The sequence below is a fragment of the Colossoma macropomum genome, unplaced genomic scaffold, assembly GCF_904425465.1.
Source record: "Colossoma macropomum unplaced genomic scaffold, Colossoma_macropomum, whole genome shotgun sequence".
In the NCBI taxonomy this organism is placed as follows: domain Eukaryota; kingdom Metazoa; phylum Chordata; class Actinopteri; order Characiformes; family Serrasalmidae; genus Colossoma; species Colossoma macropomum.
The window spans coordinates 25,510,353-25,533,422 of NW_023494798.1; the positions used below are offsets into that span (position 1 = coordinate 25,510,353).

The 23,070-nt window shown below is 38.8% G+C and overlaps 2 protein-coding genes across 2 annotated transcripts in view; one reads left to right on the forward strand and one right to left on the reverse strand.

The window, feature by feature from the left end:
* The window catches only part of tspan4a (tetraspanin 4a), a 135,766-nt gene extending 130,122 nt beyond the window's left edge, over positions 1-5,644 (reverse strand). The window contains exon 1 of the mRNA XM_036585430.1: positions 5,468-5,644. The gene's annotated coding sequence lies outside the window, so the exon portion shown is untranslated. The remainder of the gene's footprint in view (positions 1-5,467) is intronic.
* Positions 5,645-7,457: 1,813 nt separating this feature from the next.
* Positions 7,458-14,118, forward strand: taldo1 (transaldolase 1). Its single transcript, XM_036585019.1, has 8 exons — positions 7,458-7,646; positions 11,429-11,552; positions 11,664-11,771; positions 11,870-12,001; positions 12,097-12,272; positions 12,838-13,035; positions 13,134-13,279; positions 13,521-14,118. Exons 1-8 carry the CDS (start codon positions 7,550-7,552, stop codon positions 13,551-13,553), a joined length of 1,014 nt encoding a protein of 337 aa, XP_036440912.1. The 5' UTR covers positions 7,458-7,549; the 3' UTR covers positions 13,554-14,118.
* Positions 14,119-23,070: the final 8,952 nt, after the last annotated feature.

Consider the following 23,070-nt stretch of genomic DNA (forward strand, 5'->3'; position numbering starts at 1 on the left):
TGGAAAAAGACTACAAAAGATGACCTAGAGTGCTCATCAATCCACAATAATACAAATGGTCTACAATTGGAGGAGACAGGACTGTTGATCTTCTCCCTAGGAGGGGGTCTCCTGCAAATATCACAGCGAGATGATGAGCAAAGCTGAGTTGGGTGAAAAAGAACACAGAGGTTTACAGAAAAGGATCTACAGAAATCTTTAGAAATTGCTACAGTCTTTGGATGGTGTTAACGGAAGGACACCACAAAAGAAACCTTTGCTGTACAAAAAAGAAACCCTCGCTGCACATCTCAAAAGACCACCTGGATGTTCCATAACCCTTCTGTGACAACAGTTCTGTGGACAGATGAGACAAAACATTTTAAGCAAAACCACACAATGTCATGTCTGGAGGAAAATAGACGCTTCACACCAGAACCAAAACCTCATCCTTACTGTGAAGCATGGTAGAGGGAGCAGCATGGTTTGTGCCCGTTTTGTTGCCTCAGGGCCTAGACAGCTTGCAATCACTGAAGGAAAAATGAATTCAAATTTGTATCAGGAAATTTTACCGCAGAATGTCAGGGTAGCTAACAAGAGGCTGAGTGATTGAACAAGACAATGACTCTAAACACATAAGTAAATTAGCAATAGCTTTGTTACAAAAGAAAAAAATAATGTTTTGGAATGGCCAAGTCAGAGTCTCGACTGACTTAACCCAGCTGAGATGCTGTGTCTGTGACCCAAAGGGCCTGTTTACTCCTTGTATTAACATGCATTTTCAGTGAGCGGATCTCATTCAGATTTCACTTGACTGCTTGAAAAACCAGGTGTAAACACCCCCAAGATGCACTGTGAGCTGATTACGATCAGATCACTCGAATCATATTCGGACGTGGTCAGAGATGGATCTTGACCACATTTAACTGAGGTGTAAACTGAATATGTTTTCTTTGTCCGTATACAATTATGTGAGCGGAAATTAGTCTGTCAAGCACTGATTAGCAGGTTAGGATAAACAATGAAATGAAAGATGGAGGATACTTGAGGTTGAAGTTAGCACCAAACCGAGAGCCTTCATGCACACCAGGCCAAGAAAGTGTCCAGGACAAGCTTATCCACTCTTACAGTAACAGGGAAAAGAGTAAACAAAAGTAAAACAGAAATGATGTATATGTTGAAGCGCTTATTATGTGGGAAAGCACAATCAGATCTCATCTGGTCATGCTGGAGACGCATTTTAGTGAAAAGTGTAAACAGTATCTGGCCAAAGTTGATGATCCAGACATGAAACACATGTTAGCGTAAGGTGTAACCAGACTCAAAGAGAGCTTATAAGACATATCAGAAATACTGATAAACTGGTATAAGCAGCTTTAAGAAATGTTTGTATGTTATTTGTGCCACATACTTTTTTTCTCAGCTTAGATTGAATGGTTAGTCCATGTGTTCAATAATGATTGTAACTGTTTGTGTGTTATCAGTTTAGTCAGATTCTGGTTGTCTGTTTATTGTGATCAGATTCAATGCAGAAATCCAGATAATTCCAGAGGGTACAAATTTTTTTTTCTTGCAACTGTAAATTTACTTTGCATGCATGTGAATTGTCACACTTTTTTTTCATGTAATCAAGTTAATGTTAGCATGGTAACAAATTAACTGCTGTTTCTAATCTGACTAGGTTCAATAGCTACAACAAGATGCAGCTCGGTAGCGTAGCATTTTAAACTGGAAAGCCAACATCATGCAATTGATCCAAACTCCAACCTAAATTCATTGGGTTGATTTAGATATTTGTTAACGTTCTGTGAAGCTTGTATGACCTCAAAACACCAGCTGTGAAAGGACATATTTTTGTGGGTGGAGCATGAATGGGTCAATTTTAAATGTTCTAATTTCCAAAGGTCTTTATTGGCGGATTAAAATGGTGATGATCTCTCATCATTCAACATTTAAATTTACATTGATTTGTTTAGCAGAAGCTCTTTTCCAGAGTAATTTACAAAATACACAAACTAGGCCTGGTATTATCAAGAAATTTTAGCTGGCAATTAATTTCTATATAAATAATTGTGATTAACAATTTGTCTTTTTTGTTGTTGTTCATTGTATGCAAAAAGTACAGGTCTAAAGTAGCCAAATTAGCTGATTAGCTATCTTGCTTCCTGGCTGTCAATACTTAGTATCTCCCAACTGATGACAGAAACAGCCTAAACTCACTAATAAACATCACTTACCACTGCTGTCTAAAGGTGTTATTAACAAACATCGAATAAATAAACATTACTCACTTCTGCCCTCTGAAGGTGTTTTTAACAAATAAATAAACAAGACTCACCACTACTCTCTAAAGGTGTTATTAACAAAAATTAAATAAACAAACATTACGCTCTGCTGCCCTCCAAATGTGTTATTGTCACACATCCCTCCGACTTTGACACCTCCATGGACTACATCTCCCAGAATCCTCTGGGAGATCATGAGACTCAGTTCAGCCTCTCCTGAATACTAATCAGTTTCACCTGTTTGTTATTATTTGCCTAGTTAGAGTTAGTATAAAGCCCAGGCTGTTAGTTTAGCTCTTTGCGAGATATTGCATCTTTCGAGTGTTTTCTTTGGTGATTGTTATTCTGGATCCAACTACTTCTCTGTGTTTTTGGACTTCACCCCTTGTGCTTTTGCCCTTTGGACTCTGTTTGCCTGGTTATGTTTGTTTGTTTGTACTTTTTTGGGGTTGACCTATGCCTGTTGTTTGACTACGATTTTGGATCACAATTCAATTAGTTAAGCCTTTTTCTCTTTTTTTCATCCACAAGCATCTGAATCATTCTGGCATATTACAGTTATTAACATTTAAATAAACAAACATTATTCACTGCTGCCCTGTAAGGGTGTTTTTAACAAAAATCTAATCAACAAATATTATTCACTGCTTCCCTCTGAATGTGTTATTAACAGCAAATAAACAAATAGTACTCACTGCTTCCCTCTAAATGTGTTATTAACATTAAATTACCAAGCATTACTTAATGCTGCCCTTTAAAGGTGTTCTTTACAAAAATCAAATAAACAAATATTACTTGCCGCCGTCTTCTAAATCTGTTATTAATAAACATCAAATAAACAAACATTACTCACTGCTGCCCTCTAAATGTGTTATTAACAAAAATCAAATAAATAAACATCACTCACCACTACCCTCTAACAGTGTTATTAACAAACACCAATAAACAAGGGCTGTCCAGTCTTATCCGCAATGAGCCAGTGAGTATGAAACAAAAATGCACCCACACTGGCCCTTTGCAGACAAGATTGGACACCCCTGAAATACCTCACATCCTGCTTTTTGCACTGTAAACATATAATTGTGCAACCAAAATCACTGTTTTTGTGACAAAACCAATACATTTATTAATACATATAGCCTATACATATAGCAGTTTAGCCCCACCTATTCACGCTGAAGTTATGTGGAGTGTTTCAGCCTGGACTGCCTTTGAATGAGGCACAAAACATGGCAGCAAGTCAGAACAAAGGTCATTTACATTTATCAGCCTTAAAGGCACAGTGACAAAAAACAGGCTAATGGATAATTCTAATGGATACCAGAAGGTTGAATAATCGTCATGTAAAAATGTAGTATGAACACACAAATGTCATAAGGAGGCCTCAGGAGAAAAAAAAATACAAGTAAAATAACTGCAACTAGGCAATTATGTAATAATTGCGACAGGCAAATAGTGGAAGCAAAACCATTCATAGAATCAGTAAAAATAACTGACCTAAAAGACAAGAGCCTTTCTTGTGTAGACCTTCAGGACACATACTATGTGCAGCTTATTCAGACCACTGTCTTTAATCACAGATTATACGAGGCATGCAGTAAACATGACTACAGTATATGAAAGAATGTGACTCTATCACATGCACAGTACACAACGTCATCATGCCTAATTATATAAGGAATATGTTTTCGGGAAATGAAGGACACATTCAACCCCAGTGAGTGGGACCAAATGGCTTTTATCTACCACTTAAGTAAGAATAAAAGTCCACAGTAGTCCAGTCTAAATAGCACAGACAGATGTTTTAGTGAAGATACTCTGCCCATTTAATTCTACGGTCTCTCCCCTCGTTCAGAAAGGCTGCCTCCTCAAGCGAGCGAAGAGCATGTCTTCACGTTTAGCCTAAAGCCACTGACCAAACAGCTTTGACTGGCATCTTAACATGCTGCACACTCGTCTCTGCTGCATGATCACACAGTCTAAACACATCCAGCACCACATTAGCTGGTGCAGCCTCGATTAGTTTGCCATGCAATGCTAACGCCTGGGCCAAAATGGCCCCATGGAAAGTGAAATCACTTGAATAAGAGGAGCAGGTTTCAGATGTTTCATTTTCTTCAGATAGCCATAGTAGCATAATGAGGTGGAACGTACTGCCTTCTTCTTTCGCACATGCTGCGCGAAACTAATCCAGACAACACTGTGGAACTCATGACAGCTGGGACTTGGAGAGAAAAACCCTCAGGAAAAGAACATGAAGGTACTTCTAGCAGCTGGACTTGAAGCACTACCAAAACTCAACACTCTTGTCAAATATGAAGGCCCAGCTGTCGGTGGAAATACAAAGGGCTTTTATCCAGTTCTGAAACATGCTGACATTTCTGTCTTTCACAGTCTTCATCAGAGACAGAAGGCCGAAACTTCAGCATAATCTTATGCTGAAAAGTTGAAAAATTCTGAGTTTGGAATATGACTGGCATCTTTTTGTTTTTGAGGTGCCTTGGTGGACCCAGTTAGACATTTAACATAAGAATTAAAGCTAGCATTTGGTAGACTGGGCTTTTACAAGGCAAGCCACTCAACAGCTGAATATAGCCCAGAGTAGTGTTTTTCTACCCTTCGCAGATTTTTCGCCAGCTAGCTGCTTGGTCGGCCTGCAGCAGACTCAGGGAGGGACTTCCAATAGGAATCTCTGGAATGCCGAAATGTTGTTATTCTCCTCTGAGAATTTATTTACATGTTCCATCTGGACCTAGAAGAAGGCTTGCAGTATGATATCGTTCTCCTCCTTCATCTCTCAGAAAGGTCAAGTATAGAGTCAAGCATACTTGTCAGATCAGAATAGGGAGGAGAGCAGATGAGCCTGTCATCTCACTTAGCGTCAATTTCAGCAAACAATATCATCTGCACAGAGCCGGGGCTTCGTAACGGCTTTCCTTGGTCTATGGTGCATTAAACCAATCAGTAATTGGCTCCATACAGTGCAAAGTAAAGTTATTAAAATCATCCTGAATCCAGATGCCAGTGCGGAATGTTCAGACTTGCTGAGTCTCTCAAATCTATATCTTTACCTTTGTGTTTATATTTCAAAAAGAGTACAGTTCCTCAGGTTAGTCTCCACCTAATCCATACTGACACTCAACATCTGTATGTGCCACATTTGCAATCTTGTGGTGTCCTTAAGAATAAGAGATGAAGCTTACCTTTACTCAGCTCTGTAGGAAAACGCTGTATCTTATGTCCACTGTGTCCACTGACCCTGCCACAGGTTCTTTAAAAGAGACGTAGAGTGAAAGACTTGTAAACCTTCTTCTTCTCTCTCTCTCTTTCTCTCACACACACCCTCTCTAGGGGCCATAAAGCATTCAGCAAAACTTGCTCACCACTTGTAACATTTCACTGCTTTAGGGAAAAAAAAAAATACAGGTTTCAGTGTGGGGGTCTCATACCAGATGCAACGCTTCCCTCTAGTGCTGAAGAAAAGAAGAAACACCTTCAATTTGTGTATATAGCATCTTAAAGGCATCTTCCCACTGTTCAAATGGTTTAAAATTTATATTTATATTCTCATTATGGTGTTAATTCCGGGGGGTGAAGGTGGTTATGAACTGTAGCTCTACCTACTTTTATGACTCTGGTACATGAATTTTCAGATATTTCAAACTGTGTAGAATGAGCTGTTTTTGCCAGTCACACTTGACTTGAATAAGAATTCACATTAAGAACAGCTACATCCAAAGAAGCTGGATCTAAACTGAAGTTTGTTTTTTTTTGAGGAAAATAGATAGAAAATAATAAATAAACTATATATATATATATATATATATATATATTATTATATTTATATTTACTGTCTAACAGAATGGTCTATTGAGTAAACGGATGAATAATCCATTCAAACCTGCGGAGAATAGAGTTACTGTCTCGACCAAGTCCCTCCTCTTCAATCCCAGTGGTAGGACCCCTAAACTGGTTAGGGGCGTGTAGTAGTGTAGCTGATTTTTCATTGGTCACAACAGCAACATCCTTCAGCGGAACAGCCCCCCTTTCAGTAGCTCACACACACGCCGATCTTGACAGGTTCGATTCAGCTTACCAAACCGATTCTTTCGAACTGTGAATGAATGAGTCGAATGTCCGATTAAACGATTCGTTGACTCTTAAGTCAATTCATCTTTATCCTCATCTCCTTCATAGATAATGAGATTCGGTTCAGTAAGTGAGTCTAATGTCACTACTTTCAGTCACGGAGTCGCTCTAGAAGCATCTACAGTGTACTGAGAAAAAAAAAAGAAAATTTCAATAACAAATATATGACTTTAATTTTATGAGGTTTAATTGTGGAGGTTTTTAAAGATATGAATTCATATAATATATCAATATGGCATTGATATTATTAATTATGCTCATAAATTATAATTAATGCTGCAGTTTTATGGGTAGATATACATTCTTATATGAATTATTATTATTATTATTATTATTATTATTATTATTATTATTGTTTATTTTTTATTTTTTAAAAACATTTGTGCCATTCTTCGTGATACTGCCAGAAAACTGATTATAAAGACTTAATGACCACTAACAATGACAAAAACACTAATTTTAAAGAGCATAATACACTCGGGGAAATTCACAGATTTTTTACAAATATTTTGCGTAATTCTATCAATGAAAATGTTATTTAGAGTGGTTTGAGTTTAGAGAGAATTTAGAGAAAATTACTAAGTAAGAGTTTTTCGCAGTGGTGGTGACAGGACCTCAATGTCTGAAGAGTTTCATTAAAAGTGACATCAGAGGATTTTTTTTAACATAAAACTCATAAGACATGAACAGTCATTTGCAAAGGTTGAACACCTCTAGTCAAATGACACGTCTTGTTGAATTTCTAAGTTAAATTAACATATCGTCAGAGAGCAAACTTAAATTTGTGAAAATAATAGTAATTAATAGAAAATTACACAGTTTATTTGTTTATCAATATTTAATACACCATCAGTGTAATAATGGGCCATGATAATATAATAAATAATATAATAACATTATTGATTATTTTAGTTAATACATGCATTGTGCATTAACTACATTTTATGGGCGCTTCAAAATAAAATACGATTCAGTTGGGAGCCATGAATCGGTTCGACCGATTCGTTAAAACGAATCTGTTCAGAAGAACGACTCGTTCACGAGTCGGACGTCGCTGCGAGCCAAGCACACGCTCTTTCCCAGCTCACGCGCTTCGGCGGCGGTATAAAAGCGTCTGTGTTCCCCCCACCACCGTCATGTCTGAGTCGCCGGACAAACGGAGAAAGATGGAGTCTGCCCTGGACCAGCTGAAAAAATACACCGTAGTTGTCGCAGACACCGGAGACTTCAACGGTAATTTTAGCCTCCTTTCCTTGTCGTTAGATACGGCTAGTTACTTAGCGGTGCGCCGCTGTTAGCAACAGCTTTCCTCAGCTAGTACACGTCTAAAAGGATTTAACTGGCTGAGTTTTGAATAACAGTCCATGCCAGTTAGTGTTTTGGTCAGATCCACAGGGTTTTGCTAACTTAGCTAAAGCCAGCCTTAGCAACTTGTTAGCTATGTAGTTCGCTAGCTCAGCTAGCTAGCTAACTTAGCTAATAACGTGATATAACCCGACTGGTAAAGACAGCTAGTTAGCTAACTATCTGATTTTAAAATCGGCCAGTTAGTTCATTTGAATGCTTTTCAGGAGATTTCTGCTCTCTTGGTGTCGTTAGCTAGCTAACTAGTATTCTTGAACGAGTAGCGTCTAATAAACTTGACTAGTTTAGCCATGTCTGGTCCAAAAGTTCATCTTGAGCTGTATAGACGTGTCTGGAGCTCAGCACGTTACTCAGGCGTGTCATGTGTAGATCCTGAGAGAGGTTAATTTAACAGTGGTGCAGACATGTGGCCTGGCTAATACGTTTAACTTCAGCTAAATGCACAAGATTTAAGAGAGGCTGCTTTTTTCTGCAGCTCTAAATGGGTTAAGACAGAGACTGGGTGTGCACTGAGCAAACCGATTTATCAGTGATTGATGACATTGTAATCCAGAACAGTCAGCAGCCTGGTTGCATTGATTTGAAAACCACCCCTATATCGACATGTAACTGTATCAACAAAGGTCTGTAGTAAGACACTGTACGATTGGATAGTGTAATAATCTATACCATTGTGCCTCTTGTGACAGTTCTGTTGTATTGCTTTACAGTAATCTATAGTACTTGTGTACTTTTTGTTGTATAATATAGTCGTTCTCCAAATTTACTATAAGATTCTCATAGAAATCCTGTAAAGTAATACTGTCATTCTTTTTTTATAAGGGTAGGACTCTGTACCCAGTTGTTAAGTAATTATTAAGGTCATTGCTATTAATGAAGTGAGTTTTGCAGTAGGCCAGAACTGGCTCACATCCTCATTATTTAACAAGGAAGTTTGAGGCAATTTGGTCTTTGTTCACTGCCTATGGCGCAAATCAAACATTTCTTCATGCCTGCAAAGTCAGTATGACAAAACAGAAAACAGCCAGGCTGTTGGTGAAGGAGAGTGTGGCTCCAGTAGGATTTAAAGCATCTCCGGTCACTTCTGGCTGTAATGCCTCAGATCAAGTATCTTGTTCCAGTTACAACAAACCAAACAACTAACTACACAAGGAAACAATAAAAACAAATAAACAAACAAAAAATAAACAAAAAAAGTTTTATACAGGGCTTAATTAACCCATTACTGTCCCAGTCTTTGGTCAAGATGTTTTGAGTATTTTCACACAGATGAAACCGTCTTCCTAAAAACTGTTTCTATCACTCAACTTATCATATTATGTATGTAGATATAATGTTAATATATATTTAGTGCTTTGGTCACATGGAACTGCTGATTTTTAGCAAAACTATGTATTAAACTATGTTTAATAGTGAATAAAAATATGACAGTGACATCATAAATTCAAATGAACAATGTTAGATGTTTAGTTATACCTTGGATGAACAAGTTTAATCACTGTAGACCAATCAGAACCAGCTCTAAATTTAGTTTTTGGCAGTGGATGGGTTAAATGCTTTAAAAGTGAAGTCCCATTTACTCTTTGAATCCTCCACTGTCATCCTCCACTTTTGTACCACTTCTCCTCATGTGGCAGTTCATATAAAGCTTGTTTCTAAAATAGTTTTTGCCAATCAAAAAAAGGCACAGGACCTTAATGGATTAAACATGATACAGAATAATGATAGTTTAATTGAGTACTGAATAATGGCTTTTCACATCTGAAACCTGGATGACTAGTGTCCAGTCAGTATTCTCAGTAACTATATTTTTTTTTAAACGGTCTCTCTCTGATAGAAGTGCCTTGTTTTAAGCTTCTCATATCTATTCAACGTTATCTGAACTGAATGCAGCATTGATTTGTGCAAACTTTCTAGTGGCCACACTTTGCTTTCATGTTCAGTTCTTTGTTTTGTTGCAGTGTTTTAGGTATGTTTGAGCTTTTGAGGCTGTTCAAATACTTTGTACTGTCAGTTTTACATAAACTGAGCAGGAAAAGTTGAGTTTGCTGTAGCAGTGATTTTGTAAAAGTGAGTTCACCAATACTGGTTGTAAGTAGCAGATTTAGGATGATTTCCCAAAACAGGTGCGTTCTCTGAGAATTCATCTTTGTATTAGCCCATCCTTTGTCACATGTTTATTCTGTAATCTGTACAGTTGCAGTTGCATGACTGATACTAGGTATTACAGTGATGTAATACCTGGTATTAGTCATGCCAGTCATCCCAAAAAGTCAGTGTTCAGTTGTTGGCTAACATTTATCTCTAAACAAAATAGATATGTGACTAATATATATGTGATTCTGTTAAACGTGTAAGTCCCTTTTCAAAGAGTTGCATGTCTGGTCTTGCTTTAACTGCTCCGGGGTGTTGCTAGTGTGGTATAAGAATTGAAAGACTCTTCTTTAAAGTGTCTTTTCATCTGAGAAATATTTGAGCCACCTGGCACCTTGTGTGTAGAACTTTGGAGTGAAAGACAGTCTGGTGATTTCTGTGAAATCCCAATCAGTGCAAGTTAATCTAAATTGGTACTTTGGCTTTGAAATGTTTAAATCAGACAGCCCTACAGCTCTTTGAAAGATTTTCTGGGTTGTGTACATTTTGATAAGCTGAATTCTTATCAAATTTCTTATGTAATCAAAACACAGTGTGGTAAGAGTGAAGAAGCTTTTTCTTTTTACTCAGATATGGTATGTCATGCAGTAAGAATGATGGCTGATGCATTACATTCCCAAGTTTGACAATTAAAAACAGATGTCATTGACAATGACTTGCATTTTTTTGTGTCCAAGTCCATAATTTTCTCAAAGAAGAATTTAATAAATACATGCCATATATCAGATTATTTAACAATACCTCTTTTATGTCAAACAATTTTCAGTGCATACATATAAAATCTCTCAGAAGTCTAAAGATGTTCAATAGTGCAACCATCCAACTGTATACATTAATTACGTAAGCCATCAAAAATTTTCCTTTAATTATTTAAAATTCTAAATAAAGTAGTTTGGCATGAGTGTATGTTTGAAAACTTGAAAATAAAAACCACGTTGCAAAATAAGGCAACGTTAAAAGTATTCAACTCGCTAATAAATTTTTGTCCGCAAATTCTTATTTCGTCAAATGTCAAGCGGCACAGCCAAAAACAAAAGACTATTATTTTGACATGCTTTTATGAAAGGGGCCAGGGTATTGTATCATAAAGAAACCCCAAGTGACCTTCATGGTATGATTTATGGTATTTGCTTTAGCAAATTTTGGAAAACTATCATTTTTGAGTCATTGTTAGAGTGGTTCGGTTTACCCTGTCAGGTGATATGACCTCAGAAAAGCACTGAAAATGGGCAATTTGTTATAATGTTTATTTATTTTAAAAAATGTAAGTATAAACTAAGGTTCAAGGACAAAGGTTTCTACTAGTTTCTAAGTAGATATCTGTTTAATTTAACTAGCTGTCTAAGTAGATGTCAGCTGATAAATGCCAATATATATGGAATTTTAAAAATGCATGTCTTTTTTAATAAGATTTTTTGAAAATTGCAATTTTGAAAACTGTCATTGAGATGTGTATGTAATAAACTGTAATACATTTTCTTGTTTCATATCCACAGCCATTGAAGAATATAAGCCCCAGGATGCTACGACAAACCCCTCCCTCATCTTGGCAGCAGCCAAGATGCCAGCCTATCAGCAGTTGATGGACCAGGCAATCAAATATGGCATTGCCCAAGGCGGGTAAGGGATTTTACCGTATACAGTTGAAATAATATTTGATTGAAATTTTGAAATTGAACACCAGTGTATGTTTGTCATACTGTATATTTCTAATGAGTTGTTATGTTGTAGGACTGAAGATGAGCAAGTGACCAACACTGTGGACAAGCTCTTTGTAATCTTTGGGCTGGAGATTCTGAAGAAGATCCCTGGTAGAGTCTCCACAGAGGTGGATGCAAGGTAAAGTGGGATGTCTTTCATCTGGCCCTAACAACAGTCTTGGTATGTAGTGTTCCACATAAGCAAAATATGCAAATCTATTGCCTGTTTGTTCTCAGGCTGTCATTTGATAAAGATGCAATGGTGACTCGTGCACGAAGACTCATTTCCCTGTATGAAGAGGCTGGAGTGAGTAAAGATCGGGTGCTTATCAAGCTTTCTTCCACGTGGGAGGGCATTCAGGCTGGCCGGTAAGTTTATATATTTCATAGATAAGTTTCATGTTTATGTTCCTCCTCTGAGTTACTGATCATCTGGTTTGTGTATGCTTTGGTATCTTTCTCAGGGAGCTGGAGGAAAAGCATGGGATCCACTGCAACATGACCCTGCTGTTCTCCTTTGCCCAGGCAGTGGCTTGTGCTGAGGCCCGGGTCACCCTCATCTCGCCCTTTGTTGGACGCATCTTGGACTGGTACAAAGAGAACACTGACCGCAAGAGCTATGAGCCGCACGAAGACCCAGGTATGTGGCCTGATATCAGCGATGAAGTAATTCAATTTGGGGTGCTATTGTGCAACTGAAGATGACCCTAAATGTTTTTGTTCCTGGGGGCATATGCACATGTGTGTGCATCTGCATGCAAAATGAAAAAAGCTGGAGGTAAAAGCAATGATGCATATTCTCAGCAATCCAAAACCTTGATAACTACTATGTATTAGCTATGAAATATCTACACGGGCACCAAACCACCGTACACTGCAGCAGTCATCAACACCTATAGGTGAGTTAAAACAGCAGAGTGAGAGGTTGCACATCTAGCGAGTGTATAATATAAAAGGTATAATACTCTTTCAAGCGCCATAATTTTTCCCTTTTTTTTAGGCAAATTTACCACAAAAATAACTAATCAGGGGGGAAAATTTGCAGCTTCTCTGCTTCACCACTTGGGGGTGCTGCAGCATTCCTGCTAGATACTGAGATGCAGTAGTTCTCAGTGGTTGTTGTGAGAATGTGTCCTTAACAATGTTCCTGATTTTTATTTGTTTATGAATTCTGATCAGTTGTCTCCTTTTCCCCCTCTATATAGGTGTGCTGAGCGTCACTAAGATCTACAACTACTATAAGAAGTTTGACTACAGTACTGTGGTGATGGGTGCCTCCTTCAGGAATATTGGAGAAGTTAAGGCTTTGGCTGGCTGTGACCTGCTTACAATCTCACCAGGGCTGCTAGGAGAGCTCAGTCAGGATCACAGTTCAGTGTCCTGCACGCTCACTCCACAGGGAGGTAGGTACCAGTGTCTAACAAAGCACCTTTATGAATTCTCTTTTTAAACCATGTTAGAGAAAATGTAATCTGAAACGGTTTTCCTTTCTTCTGTGTAGCAAAGACATGTGATCTAGAGAAGTTGCACCTGGATGAGAAGGCTTTCCGCTGGCTTCACAATGAGGACCAAATGGCTGTGGAGAAGCTCTCTGACGGAATCCGTAAATTTGCTGCTGATGCAGTAAAACTTGAGACCATGATCAAGGTGCACATAGTATAAACACGTGTATAAGGTCGGGTTTCTTGGACAAGGATTAAGCCTAATCTTGGACTACCAAGCATTTTGAATGGAGATTCTCTGTTGTAAGGAAAACGTTGTCTAGGTCTATGCTTAATCCCTGTCTGGGAAACCAACTCAGTGTTAGTAATAAATAGGAATATTGGTGTATAATCAGTTGACAATGTGATGTGGTAAGCAGCAGTCTTCTCTTCTGGCTTTTTCTCAGGAGAAGATGTTTAGCGTGAAGAATGGACAGTAATGGAGAAGAGATGAGGGCCCTGGTGGTCTAGCAGAGGGACTTCGCCTTCTGACTCTTGATCTCCCCCCATTCCTGATGGCCCGTTGAGCTACACTGTGCCACTCTTGGCTGAAATTGTGACTGACTGCTGATAGGTTCCAATGTTGAACGTTCCCTAGTCTTAAAATTGTGACCAAAAATATGAGCTGCACTAATTATGAACGTCTAACAATTGCACTTTTAGCCATCATCTAGGATCAGAAAAATCCCTTTATATCATAATAAATTAGTACCAAGAAAACTTATCTCAGATGTTCAATTAGGTACTTTCTACCTACTCCTCCTCTCCAAGATGCTGTTGGAAACGGGAGTAGCCTAAGGGCTAGAGTAAAGTGGATGCCAGCTGTGCAGATAGATACATTTGTAAGGACCAAAGGCCTTGTAACAGGTCCATGATCATGACTAAGTCAGATCCACTTCTTCATATTTCCAATAAACCCTTGAAGGGAAGTCCCAAACGTTTCACAAAGAAACAATTTCAGGACATATGAGCTAAATCCCAGTTATTAAAGATGTCTTTCCTCAACAGTGTGTCTGTTGTCTTATTGTGGATCAATGGGAAGTGCTATGTGTGCACAGTGGAGCTTCTTTTACAGAGTGCAATCCAATATCAGAGTTTTGCAGTGATCAGTGTAAGACAAAAAGGGTAGTAATAACTGTTCAAGACTACATGGTATCCAGCGAAGGACATTGAGGAAGTTGTTGAGCATAAGTATATTCTTAGGCTTGTGAGTAGTGTCCTTCACATTACTGACATAAAGAAGTTCTCCACACACTGTGTTCAGTGCTGTAACTGAAATTGAGCCAGTTTGTTCTTTTGTCTGTTATCTGTTAGTGTGAAAGATGATCTAAGTTTGTAAAGATCATGTACAAACTTTTATTATGGGTGAGGCTATGGTTTTATGTATATAGTCTGGAATGTCCATAATCTAGAAATAATTTTAAAGTTTGGAACAGTTTCTAGTATAGTGTATATACTTTTTTTGTTTATTACTCATCAAATCTCAGCATAATGGGGTGGTTCAGTAGCACTTTAGTGAAGGGCAGTGTTCACAAGGCTACATCTTTCATAACAACTTTAAATCTACAAGCATCACTTGTCAGCACTTTGAGGTAAAATTTACAAAATTGACAAAATCAGCCTTTGTGATAACTGACACTTGCTGGAATAAGCCTTTATAAACTTGTATGCAGGTTTATATCAGTTGTTAAGAAAGGCTGATACAGTCTCCTCTGAAAGTATTGGAACAGCAAGGCCAATTCTTTGGTTTTTCCTGTACACTGAAGATATGTAGGTTTGCAATCAAAACATGAATGAGATCAGAAATTCAGCTTTTATTTCCTGATATTTACATCTAGATGTGTTAACTTAAAACAACACTTCTGGTGGCAGAACACCCAGTTTCTAGGTGAGCAAAAGTATAGCAACAGGTGGCCTTAAAGTAAATACCACTTAATATTTGGTTGCATATCCCTTCCTTGCAATAACTGCATCAAGCCAGAGGCCCAAAGACATATGAACTATTTCATTCTTCTTTTGTTGTTTGCTTTGTGGGGTTTCAGGAGGTGAAATGCATGCTCAGTTAAGCTCTGGCAATTGACTGGCCAGTCTAAAACCTTCCACTTTTTCCCCCTGATGAATTCCTTTGTTGCGTTGGCAGCGTGTTTTGTTTTTGTCATTTTGTTGCTGAATGATGTTCCTCCCAACTAGAATGGATTCATTTCTCTGTACATTGGCAGACAGAATGTTTCTGTAAACTTCTGAATTCATTCTGCTGCCACCATCATGAGTTACATCATCAATAAAGATTATTGAGCCTGTTCCAGAAGCAGCCATGCTAGCCTAAGCTATGACACCGTGCTTGATCAATGAGTGTGTATGTTTTGGCTCATAAGCAGATCCTTTCTTTTTCTACACTTTGGCATTTCCATCAGGTTAATCTTGGTCTCATCAGTCCATAAAACTCTGTTCCAGAACTTTTGTGGCTCATCTCTGTATTTCTTCGCAAATACTAATCTGGCCTTCTGATTCTTATTCCTGATGAGTAGTTTGTATCTTGTGGTAGAGCCTCTATATTTCTGCTCTAAAGGCCTATTTTAAAGGGTGTGATACCTTCAACCCTGACCTATGGAGGTTTTTGGTGATGTTACTGACTGTTGTTTTGGGGTTTTTCTTCACAGCTCACAAAGTTTTTGTCATCAATTGCTGCTGTTTTTCTTGGCCAACCTGCTCGATGTCTGGTTATTAGTACACCAGTGCTTTATTTCTTTTTCAGGATGTTCCAAATTGTTGTATTGGCTCTGCTCGATTTTCCTTCTTTTCTCAGCGTCAAAATGTCTAGCTTTTTCCTATAGGCAGCTCTGTGGTCTTCATGTTGGTTTATCCTTTTTGACAACACGTGCCATTTTCACAGACGAAACCCATGACTCATACCAAGAGTAGACATTTAGCGCTATTAACTGTTTAAACAACAAAAACACCTGTCAGTGACATGTTCAAATATTTTTGCTCACTTTAAAAATGAATTGGTTCAAACAAAAGGTGCCGTTTTTTAAGTTGTTTAACATGATGTAAATATTAGGAAATAAAAGCTGAAATTCTGATTTACACTATATTGTCAAAAGTATTCACTCACCCATCCAAATCATTGAATTCAGGTGTTCCAATCACTTCCATGGCCACAGGTGTATAAAACCAAGCACCTAGACATGCAGACCGCTTCTACAAACATTTGTGAAAGAATGAGTCGCTCTCAGGAGCTCAGTGAATTCCAGAGTGGTACCATGATAGGATGCCACTTGTGCAACAAGTCCAGTCGTGAAATTTCCTCGCTACTAAATATTCCACTGTCAACTGTCAGTGGTATTATAACAAAGTGGAAGCTTTTGGGAACGACAGCAATTCAGCCACGAAGTCGTAGGGCACATAAAATGACAGGGCAGGGTCAGCGGATGCAGACCTCCAAACTTCATGCAGCCTTCAGACTAGCTCAAGAACAGTGCGTAGAGAGCTTCATGGAATGGGTTTCCATGGCCGAGCAGCTGCATCCAAGCCTTGCATCACCAAGTACAATGCAAAGCGTTGAATGCAGTGGTGTAAAGAGCCGCCACTGGACTCTAGAGCAGTGGAGACATGTTCTCTGGAGTGACTAATCACGCTTCTCTGTCTGGCAATCCGATGGATGAGTCTGGGTTTGGCGGTTGCCAGGAGAACGGTACTTGTCTGACTGCATTGTGCCAAGTGTAAAGTTTGGTGGAGGGGGGATTATGGTGTGGGGTTGTTTTTCAGGAGTTGGGCTCGGCCCCTTAGTTCCAGTGAAAGGAACTCAATGCTTCAGCAGACTAAGAGATTTTGGACAATTTCATGCTCCCAACTTTGTGGGAACAGTTTGGGGATGGCCCCTTCCTGTTCCAACATGACTGCGCACCAGTGCACAAAGCAAGGTCCATAAAGACATGGATGAGCGAATTTGGTGTGGAAGAACTTGACTGGCCTGCACAGAGTCCTGACCTCAACCCGATAGAACACCTTTGGGGTGAATTAGAGCAGAGACTGCGAGCCAGGCCTTCTTGTCCAACATCAGTGTCTGACCTCACAAATGTGCTTCTGGAAGAATGGTCAAAAATTCCCATAAACACACTCCTAAACCTTGTGGAAAGCCTTCCTAGAAGAGTTGAAACTGTTATAGCTGCAAAGGGTGGGCAGACATCATATTAAACCCTATGGATTAAGAATGGGATGTCACTCAAGTTCATATGCGTGTGAAGGCAGACGAGAGAATACTTTTGGCAATATAGTGTATCTTCTCATATTCACCTTTAGATCTCAAATCCAAACGTCTTCAAGAACATTCCAATACTTTTGGAGGAGACTGTATGTGTCAGCTTACTGACTCAGGCTTTTCTTTGGGTACTATTTTGTCTTAAAACATTCTGCACCATGAACAGATTTGAAGAATACATTGTAGGCCAAAATCTTATTCAAAACGATCAGGCGTCAAGCATCGTAACCTTTTCATGTAATTTTCTGTGAGTTAACTTTTAATGGCAATCATTTCAGATGTCCAAGTTTTTTCACATCAAACCACTCTGAATGACCTTGTTTACAAATTAAAGAGTTAATTATGCAGAAATTTAGAAAAATCTGTGAAATTCTGCTTTAAGATTCTAAACTGAATGTTCATAGTTTGACCATTTTATACAAAACAAAATGTCATACAGTGTCAGAAACCACATTAAATCTGTTTGTGATTACCTAACTATTAAACAAAGAACAGGTCAATGAATTTATAACACTATATTCATATTTACAATAATGTCCAGTGTATATTATTGTTTTAAAACCACAAAATTGTTTTCACAATTGCTCTTGTATTTGGCTTAGTCTTGTAACGGAGATTAGCTCAAGGAAATAAGCTTGTCATGACTAATCCGTGAGAAAGCCCAAGCTTAAAATAAATGGAAGCAATGCATAATCATTGTTGACAGATTTGAATGAAACAGCAAATCACAGTTTATTGCTGAAACAGAAGAAGCTATGAGTAGAAATAGACGGCCAGTTTCAATCCAAGCATTCTGTACCAGCTCAGTAGGGGCACTTTTGACATTGTCTTGTTTCTAAAGCAATGTTTCTCAATCCCATTGGGGGGCATTCAGTTCCATCCACGTTTTTGTATTTCACTTGCTCTAAAACCCATCTGCTCACAATCTTAATGACTTATCAGGGCTGTTGTAGCAGGAACAAAACAAGTACGTACAGTACATTGGGGTATCTGGAACTCCTCTGTTTCCTATTGGAGGAGTAGCTTGGAGACAACCCTGCAATGCCAGTGTAGGGCATTATAAGACATGTTCTACCCTTTGATGAGGTCAGTGTCACAGTCCAGTCACCTATGGAGGGATGAGAAGAAGAGCTCTCGGTGTCTTTCACAATTATAACTTACTGTTCTATTACCTTGTGATTATACGGATGAAATAACCCACTTCTTATTACAGTCATCTGATAGCTTTGAGCACATGACAGTTTAGTTAACATCTGCAGTCACACTCAATTAGGCTACTCACTGCAGATCATAGTCAATTTGTTCCCTAATTTTTGTCTGCAGTGTAGCAGAGATTGCTGTCATTGCAGGTCCACCCGGCCTTCCCTCAAACTGTTTCAGTGCTAATCCTGCAGGTGAGAAGCAAGTGAGAACCTGGTCCCCAGGAGCTATCTCTGCTCTCCAGGACTGTTTTGAGCACACTGATTGGGAGATGTTTCGAGAAACAGCAACTTCTGGTGACTCCATCAACCTAGAGGAGTATACAGAACCAGTGACTGGCTACATCAGCAAGTGCATTGCTGATATTACTGTCTCCAAACTCATCACGACACACCCCAACCAGAAGCCATGGGTGACTGCAGAGGTGCGCATGCTGCAGAGAACCTGCAATAAGGCCTTCAAGTCAGGGGATAAGGCAAGCCTCAGAGCAGTAAGAGCCAAGGTTTCCTGGGCCATCAGAGAGGCAAAGCGCACCTAGGCAAAGAAAATCCATGAACATTTTCAAGACACTGCTGGCCAACAGCATATTTGGCAGGGCATAAAGAGGAGGTGCAGCAGCTAACGGACTGGTGCAGAACCAATGTGGACAAAACTGAGGAGATGGTTGTTGACTTCCGAAGAGTGTGAGGTGACCACCCCCCCGCTGAACATCAATGGCTCTGCCGTGAAAATCGTCAGGAGCACCAAGTTCCTCTGTGTTCACATCACAAACAACCTCACCTGCCATCACTGCCAGACTCTGCAACAGCTTTGTTCTGCAAGCAATCAGATTTTTAAACTCACAAGGACTGAACTGAAAACCCCCTCACACAGAAGTACTGTATATTTCTACCTCAGTAACTGCTGTCCTCACGTATGTCATAATCTGACTTCGTATACCTCATATCACAGCATGTTAAATATCTCTGCACCTTATCCTCACTACCTCATGCCCAGAAATGAGTGCTGTGTCGGCGCTGCACTGTCTTGTCTGTTTACTGTGTCTAATGTCTGTTTTAATTGTTGTATTTTTTGTATTGTTTCTAGTTTATTCTTTTGCACACTTACGTCTGCACGTTTGCACTTTGTCTGTACTGTATTATTTTTTTCCATGTTGCCCCACGGTCCTGGAGGAACGTAATTTCACTCCATTGTGTACTTGTACATAGATAGAATGATAATAAAAGCCTCTTGACTCTTAAACTGAGGTGTCCCAAATTTTGGTATTTCATTAATTTGAAAAAAAGTACTGATTGTTCTTTAATTGCTCCTGAGCAGCCTGATGAAGCACAGCAGTTTTTGTTTGTTCTTCTGAACTCATAAAAAAAAAAAGAAATAAAATGTGCCATATGAAAAGGCATTATAATATAAAACTCCTCATTGACTTCATCTTTATACTCATCGAAGAAGCATAGTTTTACATTGTTTTCATCCGTTTGATATTCTTCGGATGTTTTTAGGAGCATATAAACATTCCCAGCTATCCAGTCTCATGTGGCACCTTGTGCAATTCCCTCAAAATATAAAATATTCTATGAAAACTCTAAACCAAGAGAAGAAATAATAAATATGCACTCACCGAACACTGCAAAAGGAAGACTATACTAATACTGGGTAGGGCCTTCCTTTGCCCTCAAAACAGCCTCAGTTTTTCATGGCATGGATTCTACAAGATTTTGGAAATATGCCTATGAAATTCAGGCCCACGTTGACATGACTGCATGCAATTCCTGCAGGTTTTTCAGGTTCACTTTCATGTTGTGAATCTCCTGCTCTTCCACATCCCAAAGGTGTTCTTCTGGATTCAGGTCCAGTTACAGGGAAGACCACTGAAAGCTTATTGTCATCTTCATGAAATCAGTTTGAGACTTTTGCTTTAAAGCATAGTCCATTATCATTATGTATGCAGTCATTAGAAGATCTCTTTACCCACAGAAGAGGACACACTGGATGCAGTGTCTTTTAAACTGGAGCGCTACCTCTCTGTTGAGGGCTCTATGTTTATCTCAGTTTATAATCATGTCATCACGTATCATACATCACATGACTGTACCGTGTCACATAAGTCAGAGCAGTACTTCTAGCGTCAGTTAGTGTTCAACTGAGCTTTGGAATAGAAAAAACATAAAACCTTTGTGATTTTGAATGAGGTGTGGTAGCTTGCACTAGGCATGCTGGTTTTAGCATCTCCCAAACAGCTGACACAACCATTTTGAGGCACATATCCTTACAGAATGGCTGCAGGAACATGACACTGAGTTCTCATTGCTTCAGTGGATCACTCATGCTCTTCTGAAGGCCAATGGAGGTGCAGCATTACTAGACTGGTGTATGTAATCAACTAGCAACTCATTGTATTTAACAAGAGAATGGTATGTGAAATGTCTTTGGCTACTTTTGTGGCACAACACTGACACCTTGAGGCTCAAATTTAACACTGCCTTCCAGGAACTGTATAGTAAAAGAGAGAGTTTGCTCTGTGTACACAGTATAAAACCCCCAGCAACCAACACTCCTCTACCATGTTGATGTCACTGCTGTGCTGAGAATGGTCCACCACCCAAATAATATCTGGTTAGCAGTGGTCAAGACTAGAAAATGGTGGTTAAAACTTTGATGAGGCCTTTCCAACAGATGGACTTGCTCTTGTGCTTCAAATCGCTGTCTTGCTGCATAACCCAATCACACTTGAGCTTCAGATCACAGACTAATGACCTGACAATCTTCTGCAGGATTTCATCAATTATGGCAAGATGTCCAGGCCTTGAAGCAGCAAAGCACCCCCATATATCACACTACCATCCATATGTTTGACTATTGGTATGATGTTCTTATTGTGGAATGCTGTGCTAACTTTACGGCAGATCTAATGGGACCCCATCTTTCAAAAAGTTCCACTTTTGACTCATCGGTACACAGAATGTTACTCCAAAAGGCTTGGGGTCATCAAGGTGTTTTCTTTTGGCAAACGTGACACAAGCCTTTATGTTTCTCTGGGTTAGCAGTAGTTTTCGCCTTGGAACTCTCTCATGGATACCATTTTGCCTGGCCTCTTTATAATGGTGAAATCATGAACGCTGGCCTTATCTGAGGCAAGAGAGGCCTGCATTTCCTTAGATGTTTGTCTGGTTGTCACTGTGCTTTTGATAGGCCGACCACTTCTGGGAAGATTCACCACTGTTCCAAGTGTTCTCCATTTCGAATAACAGCTCTAACTGGGTTCACTGGAGTCCCATAGCCTTAGAAATTGTTTTGTAACTGAAATTGCTTTTCAGACTGATATATTTCAATAACTTCCATTCCATTCTCGTCTAGAATTGCTTTTGATTGTGGCATAGTATGCTGAGACCTTTTAGCCTACTTCACATTGCTGGAAAGGTTCTATGTAAGTGATGTTTAGATTCAACAGGGCTGGCAGTCATCAAGCCTGAGTGTGTCTAGTTTAAGTGACACCACTTCAGTAACTAAGGAGTCAATTACCTTTTTACACAGAGCCATTTGTTGGATAACTGTTTCTTTCAATAAATTAAATGATCATGTAAAAGCTATATTTTGTGTTTACTCTGGTTGTCTTTGCCTTATATTGAATTTTGTTTGAAGTTCTGAAACAACTGTGTGAGAAATAAAAAATCAAAAGTCAAGAGGAATCAAATAATTTTTTCACGACATGGTATGTCTCTTTTCTTGTAACTGTGTATAAACTGGTGGTTCTCAAACTGGTCCACAGGGAACCCAGACGATCTAGTTTTGCTGCGGTCACTATGTGTTGGGAGTTGGGATCTAGCAAAAATGCAGACCATCAGGGAGACCCTGGAAACTGATTTGAGAATCCAAAGGACCTCATCCAAGACTATCCAGTCATCACTTAAATGTTTAGGAAAGAGGGAATGTGTGTTTATTCTGTTAATAACAGATAAAGAATGAAGTAAAGAACTGAAGAACTACAGCTTATATGTGGTCATGCATGCACATGATCTGCATTTGATTTTATTTATTTGCTGTTTATCATAACTAATTTTGTACAGCATGGACTTTCTTGAACATGCCAGTAAAATGCTCATGGTTTAAAATTATTATAAAAATGACATTTAGATACAGGAATTGATTTATTGGATGTTTTATTTCAAATTAAACCCATGGAGAAATAAATGCCATGAAGACTCATCAGATAGGTACATGAGAATAAAGCATACAGCAAAAATCACATAAAATGAAATTTTTGGTAATACCAGAAATTAAGATGCCAATTTCAAATGTATCGTAGATCAGAGAAACTGTAGAAGTTACTTACAAAAGGCAACTTTGTACCCCATATAATGCAGCAAAATGGAGATATGAACATGTTAACAGCTGTGATTCAACCCGCACTTTTTGGTTTGGAGCAAAGTTCTTAGACCTCTGTAGGACACTGGTCACTTAAATCTTAATAATACATCATAAATCTTACATAACATTAA

Coding starts and splice junctions, on each gene's coding strand:
- taldo1 (XM_036585019.1), top strand. CDS start 7,550: ATGTCTGAGTCGCCGGACAAACGGAGAAAGATGGAGTCTGCCCTGGAC. Junction 11,553..11,663: donor TATGGCATTGCCCAAGGCGG/GTAAGGGATTTT, acceptor GTTATGTTGTAG/GACTGAAGATGAGCAAGTGA. Junction 13,280..13,520: donor AACTTGAGACCATGATCAAG/GTGCACATAGTA, acceptor GCTTTTTCTCAG/GAGAAGATGTTTAGCGTGAA.